We start from the raw sequence: 11536 nt of genomic DNA on the forward strand, positions 1-11536 counted from the left end.
ATACATCAAGCAGCCAACAGCATTAGAATACGGAACCTTTGCCATATTTTCAGCTTCCTTATCTGTCTTAGGGCACTGTTCTGATGAGAGCTTAAAGTGATTCGCCAATGGAGTGCTAACTGGTTTCGCGTTGCTCATCGCAAACCTTTCTAGCATTTTTTCAACATAACCTCGTTGAGATAGCCGCAGTTTCCTTGAGTCTCTGTCCCTGCAAATTTCCATTCCAAGAATTTTCTTTGCAGCACCTAAATCTTTCATATCAAATTCCTGACTCAATAAAGTTTTCAAACCGATAACATCATCCATGTTCTTCGCAGCAATCAACATATCATCAACATACAGTAATAGAAAAATAAAGAACCATCATCAAGGCTCTTAACATAGACACAACAATCATACTCACATCAGTTGTAGCCAATCTTGATCATATAGGAGTCAAACCGTTTATACCACTGTCTCGGAGACTGTTTTAACCCGTACAAAGATTTCTTCAATCTGCAAACTAAATGCTCGTTTCCAGGTTGAGTGAAACCTTCAGGTTGCCGCATGTAGATCTGCTCCTCTAAATCACCATGCAAAAAAGCAGTTTTAACATCCATCTGCTCTAAATGCAAATCCCAACTAGCCACCAATGCAAGTACTGCTCGGATTGAAGTGTGCCTGACCACAGGAGAAAAGATTTCATCATAATCAACTCCTTTCTGCTGTGAAAAACCCTTCGCTACCAAACGAGCCTTGAACTTCTCCCCCTCTTTTTCTGTTACTGCTGGTTTCTTCTTATACACCCATTTGCAACCAATCGGCTTCTTACCCTCAGGAAGGGGAACTAACTCCCATGTGCGATTGTGATTCAAAGACTCCATCTCCTCAACCATGGCTGCCATCCACTTGTCGTTTTCCTGACTAGTAACGGCATCATGAAAAGTAACTGGATCATCACTGCTAACAGTAAGTGCAAAAGATACCAAGTCTTCAAAACCCAATCTGTTCGGAGGCTTTATATTCGTCCGTCTCACCCTGTCTCTGGCGAGACTATAATCCTGCAAATCATCCGTAGTGGAACCACCAGAAGTCGGTTGAGAAGTTTCTGGTTTCTCAACTGGAAACTGCTCGAAATCTACCACTGTCGTGTCTTGCTTCTGCTGCAACATAGACTGTTCATCAAAAACGACATCTCTACTAATCACAACTTTCTTCGCAACTGGATCCCAGAACTTGAATCCTTTGACACCTTTCTTGTAACCCAGAAAAATGCACTCCTTCGATTTTGCATCAAGTTTGGATCTCTCATCAGCAGGTACATGCACATAAGCAGGACAACCAAAAATCCGTAAGTTATCAAAACTAACATCATGACCAGTCCATACCTCTTCTGCAACTTTCCCAGCCAGCGATGCCCTTGGCGATCTGTTGATAAGGTAACACGCCATGTTAACAGCCTCAGCCCAGAAGTGTTTGGGAAGCCCCGCATTCAACCGCAAACATCTGGCTCTTTCATTCAACGACCTGTTCATTCGTTCCGCAACACCATTCTGTTGTGGTGTCTTGCGCACTGTAAAATGCCTCTGAATCCCATGCTCCTTACAGAATTGTAGGAACTGTGAATCTGTGTACTCCGTACCATTATCAGACCGCAAACACTTGATTTTTCGTCCTGTTTGGTTTTCTACCTCAGCTTTCCACAGCTTGAACTTCTCAAAACTTCAGATTTCTGTTTCAAAAATACACCCAAACTTTCCGTGAAAAATCATCAATAAAAGTACATAGTACCTAGATCCACCCAAAGACGATGTCGTGGAAGGCCCCCATACATCAGAATGCACATAATCAAGAATCCCTTGAGTTGTGTGCTTCGCAGTCTTGAAACGGACTTTAGTCTGTTTACCAAGAACACAATACTTGCAAAAATCGAGCTTACAGCTTTGACACCATGCAACAAGTTTCTCTTGTGTAATTCTGCCATACCACGTTCACTAAGATGAGCAAGGCGCATATGCCACAATTTTGTCGTATCATCACAGGACTCAACAGAGTGAACTCCACCTGCAACGGTACTCCCTAACAATCTGTAGATATTCCCTGCAGTCATCTTGCCTTTCATCACAGTCAATGCTCCTTTAACAATCCGAATGGTTTCCCTATCCTCGTCAGCCTTAGGGATAAAACCATTCTTGTGCAAAGTGCCCAAGGAAATCAAATTCTTCTTCAAGTCTGGGATATGTCGAACACCACTCAACGTCCGAACGGAGCCATCGTGCATCTTAATTCTGACATCACCAATACCAACAATATTGCAACATCGATCATCACCCAAAAAACCGAACCAGAATTAACCGGCCTGTATGTCGAAAACCATTCCCTATTGGGCGTGATGTGATAAGAACATCCAGAATCAAGAATCCAAGCATCCGTCAATTGTGTCGTTGAAATAGAAAGCATATCACCCTCACTGCAATCAGAAGTATCATCCTCGACCACGTTCACAGACTTGGATGAGCCATCACGCTTCTCATCGGTCTGCTTTTTCAACTTCGACAGTCTCGCTTCATATGTCCCGCCTCCTTGCACTTGTAACAGTGAATCGTCTTCTTATCCCTGGATTTGGATCTGAAATTCCGCTTCCCGGACCCTGCCTTCTCTGGCTTCCGTCCACGATCTCGATTACCCTTGACATATAAGCTATCGGCTTGAGAGCTTTCCCCTGCATTCTGCTTCCGCTGGTTGTGAGCCAACAAGGCTGCAGTAATCTCCTCAACGTTGATAGTCTCTTTCCCATATGTAAGAGTAGTCACCATGTGTTCGTAAGAGGAAGGCAACGAACACAACAGAATCATCGCTCTGTCTTCATCCTCAATTTTCACATCAAGTCGAGCCAGATCAGAAACGATTTGATTGAAGACATTCACGTGTTGCGCCAAATCGTGATCGTCCTGCATCTTCAGCCCATACAGCCGCTGCTTCAGATACAGTTTTGTCGTTAAGGATTTGGACATAAACTGACTTTCCAACTTCCTCCAAATTTCGTCTGGAGACGATAGATGCATGACGTGATACATGACCTCGTCCGCCAAGCATAACCGTATGGTTCCTACCGCTCGCTGCTGCAATTCTTCCCAATCTTCCTCATCCATCGACGCCGGCTTTGTAGGTCGCAAAGCCTTCAAGATCCCTTGCTGCGCCAATAGATCCTTCACCCTCGTTTGCCATAATCCGAAGTTACCCTGACCATCGAATTTCGCGACTTCGAATTTTGCTCCTGACATCTGATACCAATTGTTGAGGAAAACGGGTAAAGAAAACGAAAGAACACGAGAATTTTACGAGGTTCGGCAATGTGCTTACGTCCTCGGTGCCTAGGCGGCGCTAGAATTTTTATTCAATGATATTTTAGGTCTAGGTTACATCTCTATTTATAATAGAAAACCCTGGTACATAATTACAAAATCAACCCTGTACCGTACCGCGGGGGCTGCGCCCCCACACCCCCAACCCACATAATTCGTAACCCCACAACAAGACTTTTTATGAGCCATACATAACAAACTATTATTGATACGAGACAAAATACGTTACAACGACGTTACCCCAATATTACAATACTACAACACTAGCTGCAGCTAGTTTACGAACACAATCTAGTTATTCTAAGCTTTGCTAACCTTTACCCTCTCTCTTTAATAGTTTTGCTAAGCTATCTCTCATTCTTACTTTTCTAAGCTTTCCTCATATTTCTTCTCTTGTATTACATCTCATACATTGCATATATTTATAAGTTAATTAAACAGACATATAGTTGGTTCTACATTCTTCATGCCGCCTTATAATTTCTTACCGGATGATTTCCTTTGACTTTTCAAAGTCTTTGTCAAATTTTAATTCTTAAGTAATTCCATAAGTTTCCTTAATTGCTTGTTGTGATAAAACTTTACTTGATGCCTCATTTTCCATATGATTGTTTTCTACAATACTCTTCAATTTTCCATAGCCATATTTTTTTACTTTCAAGTTTGTTTTCCATGTTGCTAATTATTTGTCATATGCATATTTTCCAACATTATAGAAATCAAGTTTGATTTCTAACCGTTAGTCTCTACTCTCTAGTTAGTGGATATCATATTAGAGTAATTATATTAATTTGAACTTACAAAACCAAATTATCTCCATTTTTAATAAAAAGGCTTAAGTTTCGTAATTTAATATGATAAATGGGCCAAAATATGTGGAAACGACAAGTCAGAGGATAACGGCAACGAGAGCCAGAGGGAAGCTCCGGTCCCGTGTGGAAGAACATGCCCTTCCACCCAACACTGCACACCTTCGGAAAAAAGACAAAATGAATGAAACACACTATTCCGGTAATAAAATCATCATCCATTCATGGTCATCAATGGCAGATTCTCGAAAACCAAAGCATCATTAATTTTAAGTGTTTTTAGTTTCTTTCACTCAGTTGCAAAAGAAAACAAGTAATGGCTGAGCCTCCGTTGAAACCGGTTCTCCAAAAACCACCGGGATATAAAGACCCAAACATACCGGCGGAACAGTCCGGGTTCAGACCGCCGCCGCGAAGAGCTTTACTGCCACCATCTCTCCATCAAAGGGAAGAGAAAAGTAGATTTTGTCGTGTTTGTTGTTGCTCGCTCTGCATTTTCTTCTCGATTTTGATTCTGCTCATCGTAACCGGCTGCATGGTTTTCTACATCTTGTTCAACCCGAAATTCCCCGTCTTTCACGTCCAGTCAATTCGGATGTCCCAGTTTAACATCACCAAAAGACCCGACGGAACCTACCTCGACGCCACGACGACGACGAGACTCGAAGTGAAGAACCCGAACTTAAAGATGACGTTCAATTTCGGCGACACCGAGCTCGACGTCAGTTTCGGCGAGGGTGGAGGTGAGGCTGCTGCGGGAACGACGGCGGTCACGGGGTCCACTGGGGAAACAGAGCTCGACGAGTTTGAAAGTGAATACAAAGGTGAGTAACATGCTGGTGGCTGACGATGTCGGGAACAGGATCCGGACCGGACACCAAAACAAGACGTTTCCGGTGATTGTGAAGGCTCAGACGAAAGTTGGGCTCGGTGTGGCGGGGTTGAAGATTGGTAAGATGGCGGTGACTGTTAAGTGCTGCGACGGAATCACCGTGAAACAGCTTGATGGTGGAGACATGCCAAAATGCGTCAACATGTTAAAATGGTAAATAAGACAACATTAATCATTTCAAAAGTTTTAACCCAATTGAAAACATACAGTTTAATTCTGATTTCGGTCCCCTTATTATTTAGTAAAACTTAAAATTTAATATTTTAAGTTAATTTGACATAAAATTTAGTTATTTCTAAAAAAATGTTATTAACATATTTAATAATATTTGTAAGGGGTCAAATCTCAAGCTTAAGTATAATATTTTAGTAAATATGAAAATGCTATTTTATTTTATAATTGATGGATTTTACTGCTTTGATCGCAGGCTTAATATTCATTGATACAGTTCACATTCATCAAACACTAATTGGATGAGGTAATTCATGAACATGTTGCACCTACTTTGGATTGCGGCTACTTTTCATTTTAATTTTTATTACATGTAATTATTTAGTTACAATAATTATTTTATTACAAAGTACCATTAATTCATAAATTTATACTTGTGGGAAAATACCAAAAATACAGCATTTTTTGTTCTCATTTCACACATCACACGATCATTAAAATTTTGCATAATCATGAGAGATTTACATATTGACGGTGTTTCCAAGAGCCTTCCCTAAACGAAAATATAATTTCTCGTTAATGTACACTACATTTTCTTCTAAGCTTTCTCACCACTATTTCAAATAAAAAAAAAAAACAAACAAACATCAGTTCTGCAAAAAGAAAGCCGACTGTCCAAAACATACAGTTTCAATCCTAACAAACACTAATTCCTCCCTCTGCTATAGCTGTTAGCCAGTAGTTTTGGGGTTATAAATTACAAGCCAAAGCGATGTGGTTTCCTCAAATTTAATCTAAAAAATAACTTGGGTTACCTCTTCTCCTTTGTTCCTCAAGCCGCCACGGCATTGGCTCTTGGACTCGGATCCAAGAGTTGACGTAGCTTGGCAGCCAAGTTCGACTTTTTCACGTACGTTTCACCATCTTTGTCTTCTTTCTTATTCATGGCAATCTCCTCTGCGTATCCTCGTTCAGAGTTTTTCAATCCCTCCTGTATTGCAAGAGACTTCACAAGCCATTACAAGAAAAATTGGGGCTGGGAGGGAAATGAAAGTGCAAGAAGGGTAAACGTCCGTACCACTAATGTAGCATTTTCTAGCGTTAGTTTCTTGGATTTTTCGGTTAGTTGAATTATTTCAGATCTAATTGTTGAATTCTCTGCAGTCAAGGATTCAACTTTACAAGCCAGCTCTTCTGCCTCGGCCTATAAAAGAATGGAGCGCGTTAGTTTTAGATCATTCCACTGTTATAGTTCATACTTCATATATGGCAAAGAGGCTCAATGAAAGCATTGCATGTTTTTAAGAACACAAGGAACAAGATATATTTCTTATACCTGCTTCCTCAACCTTGATCTTCTAGCTGATTCTCTATTAGACTGTTTCCTCCTCTCCCGTTTCAGCTCCCGTTCATTCTAGTTAAATTTCATTTAAATTAGATTCAGCTTAAGACCCGTCACCGAAAAGAAGAAAACACTAAAATGTGTATTTACTATCCATTATTAGCAAAAGCATTAGCTCATTTACGAAACAACAAAACAATTCGAATTATAGGAAAACTAGACAGCATAGCTTTGAAAGCAAGGATATAAAGAGCAGAGATACAGGAGGTCCATTCAGATGCATTACCTGCATCCAGACTTCAGATGGCATTACACCAGGTAAGCTCATAGGACTGGACTTAGCATTCATGGTGTGAGAGTTCCTAAGCTCCAAAGCTGTGGTCATGCCAGGAGAAAGTACAAGTCCAGCTGGTATAGGAGAAATGGTTGCAGTCACCTCCAGCATAGCAACTGGTTTAGACCTTGCTTCATCATTCCCTTCTCCACCTGCTAACACAGCGGCCATAATCAATATGCCTAGGCCTCCAGAAATGAAAGTGGGACCAAGTATGTCTCGAATTCAATAATGTAAATCTCATTCTTTTCATTTTTCTAACACAAGTTGTGCCTTCAGAAACCACAAAAAGAACTTATGCATATCGAGGTCATTACTCATGAGTCTATGTAAGCACATAAAAGTTCCCAGAAGTGAGCCTGCATATCTCTCATGGGATTTCCTATTGATATGTAAAAAATGATAGTGCTTCTAAATTTGGTGAAACGTTGTGCTTCAGGTAAAATATATTAGATATCAACAATAAATAGTGAAGAATGGGATCATACCAATGGTTTCTGTTCCCTCCCTGCTTCGTTTCCGTCTTGTTTGATCTGCCTGAGAGATGATATGCAGTGACAAAAATAAGATTTAACATTTGGACCCTTATAATTGTTTTACTGCATTATTTTTAAATAAAATAGCTTATGAGGAAACGAAAAAGTTGTTGGAAACAGGTTATACAGCTAGAAATGAGATCTCACCCCAGCCGTATTCCCATCGCTATCATCGGTGGAACCTTCAATCTTCAAACTGTCCACATGATCATAATTAATAAAAATTAGTAACTGTGGATCAACTGGGACAAGTTCAATTGGTCATGCAATCTCCTACAAATAAGTTGCTAACTCTACATGATACTAGTTTGTCCAGAAATGACTAACAGACCTCTGGGATGGTCGGGGTTCATCCCCGCCTTCAGCTTTCTCAGCAGAACTATTGCCTATCGACATTGCAAGGCCGTCAAATCCTTTCAGCTTCTTCATTAAACCTTTGTTTTTATTTCCTGAGGACTTTGTAGGTGTTTCCACAGGGGCCTGCATTACAATGCGATGGTTATATTCAACACCAAATTAAAGCTTAAAGCGAAGGCCGAAAACTTGCAAGCTAACTCGTTGAAGCAGAGAATATGCATGCGTATCGACAATAATTAAGGATAAAAATAGCAACAGTTTGAAAGGATTAATTCAACCAGAGCCTCCTTAGTCCTTACTGGAGGTGATGATGGAATACCAAGGCCGTGTGATCCCTGTATTTCAGGAGCAAATGGATAACAAATGCATTAGAGTATAACATGATACAACAGAAAATATAAATATGGCAAAGGGTGGAATGATGCTATTTTCTTTTTATTTAGCGCTGATTTGATATCCTGTGGAGGGGGTGGAATGGTGCAGTTTTCTTTTTCTTTTTAATTCAGTGTTTTTATTTATACTGGTAAGGTAAGGAACCCATGCGTATTGCTAGTATAACAAGAAAATATGCATATGGAAGTAAGAAAGATAGGAATTATAAAAAAGTATGTGCACTCTATATAGCCTAGAGCAATAATCTATGCATTCATATCTAAAATGCAAAACAAGATAAACTCCTATTTTTTTATAAAAAATAATAATAATCTAATTAATTGATACTAGCGAAGCAAACTTACCATAGCAATTGCAGGATGCACATAAACTTCCCCATGAGGGTAGATTGTCGCATAAGGTGGCATAATTGGCTGGAAGTGTCAAATTAGTATATTCACTAATTATTTATAGAGAAGTTCAACGTAAACTTGAATGAAGTTATTAAATGCACAGGAGCTACCGGCATTACCTGTGTTGGCCCTCACATATTGGGGGGAGGAGCATGACCAGATGCCACAGCTGAATTATAATATGGTGGCATGGCAACTCGAGGACCATAATAAGCCTAGATAATGTAGAAGAGAACCATAAAATCCCCATTAGAAATTCCTCAAAAACAGCATCAGCAATGGGGTAACAAGGTGCATGCATAAATAAGATAACCTGCATAGCTGCCCAACCGGGATAGACATGAATATTGCTCTGATCCTGTGAAGAGAAAAGGATTGACCAATACTCAGATATGAGCTTTAAAAATTAATTCCCACATTTAAACAACAAGCAAATTCTACTACGACTACCATCAAAATATTTCTAGCATAAAACGCTACAACTTTATCCAAGATTCAACATATAAACAGACATAACCTAGTAACTTACCGGTGGAGATGGTGAAGATGACTTGTCAGATTTAGATGACTTCCCTTCATCGCTGTTTCCCATGGTCAAGAACCGAAGCTGAAGCTTAGTTTCGAGAACTTGGTTTACCTATCTCTCTGCTGCAGTCAAAGAGAGAAACATGAAGTTGTGCTTGACTGCAAATTTCTTAATGACAATAGGAATGGTTGAGGAAAACATCATACAAGCAAATTGTCTCTGAATTGCAATTATATGTGAATCGTTTCGATTTAAAGCTAGAATTTCTATAAGATTTTATGATCACTCATTCTACTTCCGTATTATTTTTTACGGAAAACAGAGACAGATGCATTCTATGACCATCACCTTCCTCAATAAACAAACACGACTTTCAGATTACCAGAAAGCATACAAATGAAAATATGAGGTTACAACCGTCTTTCTAGTAGTCTATCACTCACACAGAGAACGAAGACAAATTACCGAAACCACGACACCGAGTTAATCTGTTAACTGAAGGACAAAAATACGCTTGAGTCCGCGGTTAAAGATTTCTGCATTTTTTCCCAACGAACTAGGCTTTTCGTAGATGAATCCAAAACAATTTTGAAAAGAATATCATATTCCGATAAGCGCTAATCCAATTTTCGTCCTCTAATGAAATCCGGAGCTAAAGCCTCTAATCAGAGCTTGCCACCAATTTACGAGATCTACGAACAGTTAAACGCTTAAAATGTCAAAAAAAATTAGAAAGGTACACGATTTCTGTATAAAAAGATCCTATCAAAATCAGTTATGATTTGAAAATGTTATGGACCTCGAAGGATTTACTTTCACAACAATAAAAATAATTGATTGTTATAGCTTCAAATGGAATTCATTACCTCACCAAATCAAAACATACAGAACTAAATTTAACTCTAATCCTGCACGTTCATTAGCCTTCTCAACAACCAAACAAAACCTTACGAATAATCCACTCACTCAACAATAACAGGGAAAAGGCCTTAAAACAAACAGCACCCGGAACTTCAATTTCAACGTACCTTAAAAATTATGAAAAATCCGAAATTCTTCCTTTCCTTAGCAGCGAAAGAATAATTCACACTCAACAGCATAAAGTAGTAAAAAAGACTGCATTTTCTTTACTAAAAAACCGAACAAAAGTAAATGAGTTTTTTTTTTTTCTTTTTAAAATTCACAGATTATTACAGAGGAAAAAGGATAGCCTTGGCGGGGTGAAGAAGAAAATGAAATGAAGTGCCATGGGAACAACCACGTCACCAAACACGTGTCGAAAAGCGGAGCCAAGTACGTAAGTACGCCGTAGATACGGGGGGACAAGGTTGGTTGTTGATTTGGCCCATCCTATATTCGCGATGGCCAATTTATAAAGAGAAAATAACTTCAGTGATTGAAAATGTTTTATAATATATGATTTTGATTAATTTTTTTTGATTTGTCAAAATGACCAACAAAATCGCAATGCGATCTCTAAATCGTGATCTCCAGTATCGCAAATCAGTTTCCAGATTCGCAACGCGATTTTGACTATCGCATTGCAATTTTCCAAATTCGCGTTGCGATTTTAAAAAATTGCAATGCGAATATGTAAATCGCAACGCGATTCTGACTATCGCAATACGATTTTCAAAGCGTCATTAGTATCGCAACGCGTATTTTATTTTTAAATTCCAAACACGAATATTAATATATCCCGTAATCGCAACTCATAACCTAAAATCCTAAATCACAACTCAGTCCCATCTCAATCTCTCACTCTCTACGGCGACATCCGTCCCCATCTCCGACGAAATCCGTCCCCATCTCCGGTGAAATCCGTCTATCTCCATCTCTCAGAGCCACCCTCACAATCATTCACGGTCATAAATAGAAAATCAACCAAATCAACCACCGAGAGTTAGTTTTTTTAATTATTTTTATTTTAAAATTTTTACATTATTATTAAGTTTTTCATATTAAAATTGATGATAAGTTTACTGGTAATTTCAATAATAGATTAACCATTTCACTTAGATTGCTTATTAAATGCATTCAATTGCTGCCAATACTGCTAAACTGTTTAGTCTTTAACCCTGTGAAGTTAGTATTTGTCTTTGTTTTATCTTTTGGTTGAAGTAATGCAATTCATTCAAGTTTCAATTTTAGACAATAACTATTTGAAACCGAGAATCGCAACGCGAAATGAAAATCGCAACGCGATTTTTAGTTTCGCGTTGCGATTATCTCGTTGTGATAGTCAAATTCGCGTTGCGATAGTCATTTTCGTGTTGTGATTTTAAGTTTCAGAAACTATTCTTCTTCTGCAAATTGAAACTTGAATGAATTACATTACTTCAACCAAAAAACAAAGACAAATACGAAATTCACAGTGTTGCAAATTTAAGTTTGAAGAATAAACTACTACTACTCTTTATGTTTATTATTATTTTTGGTA

The 11536-nt window shown here is 38.8% G+C and overlaps 1 protein-coding gene and 1 pseudogene across 1 annotated transcript; one reads left to right on the forward strand and one right to left on the reverse strand.

Annotated features, from left to right (window-relative positions):
• Positions 1–1708: 1708 nt before the first annotated feature.
• Positions 1709–5601, forward strand: LOC120152933 (annotated as a pseudogene).
• A 393-nt stretch (positions 5602–5994) lies between these two features.
• Positions 5995–8649, reverse strand: LOC120152924 (G-box-binding factor 3-like). The gene is made up of 8 exons (XM_039165001.1): positions 8523–8649; positions 7760–7908; positions 7576–7624; positions 7381–7429; positions 6845–7047; positions 6553–6630; positions 6295–6420; positions 5995–6207 (listed from the first exon to the last, which is right to left on the reverse strand). The coding sequence occupies exons 1-8, from the start codon at positions 8583–8585 to the stop codon at positions 6049–6051; spliced, it is 876 nt and encodes a 291-aa protein (XP_039020932.1). The 5' UTR covers positions 8586–8649; the 3' UTR covers positions 5995–6048.
• Positions 8650–11536: the final 2887 nt, after the last annotated feature.

Source organism: Hibiscus syriacus, unplaced genomic scaffold (genome assembly GCF_006381635.1).
Source record: "Hibiscus syriacus cultivar Baekdansim isolate YM2019G1 unplaced genomic scaffold, ASM638163v2 tig00111096_pilon, whole genome shotgun sequence".
Taxonomy (NCBI): domain Eukaryota; kingdom Viridiplantae; phylum Streptophyta; class Magnoliopsida; order Malvales; family Malvaceae; genus Hibiscus; species Hibiscus syriacus.

Coding starts and splice junctions, on each gene's coding strand:
- LOC120152924 (XM_039165001.1), bottom strand. CDS start 8,585: ATGCCACCTTATGCGACAATCTACCCTCATGGGGAAGTTTATGTGCAT. Junction 7,909..8,522: donor TGCATCCTGCAATTGCTATG/GTAAGTTTGCTT, acceptor ATTGTAATGCAG/GCCCCTGTGGAAACACCTAC. Junction 7,430..7,575: donor GCGATGGGAATACGGCTGGG/GTGAGATCTCAT, acceptor ATCATCTCTCAG/GCAGATCAAACAAGACGGAA.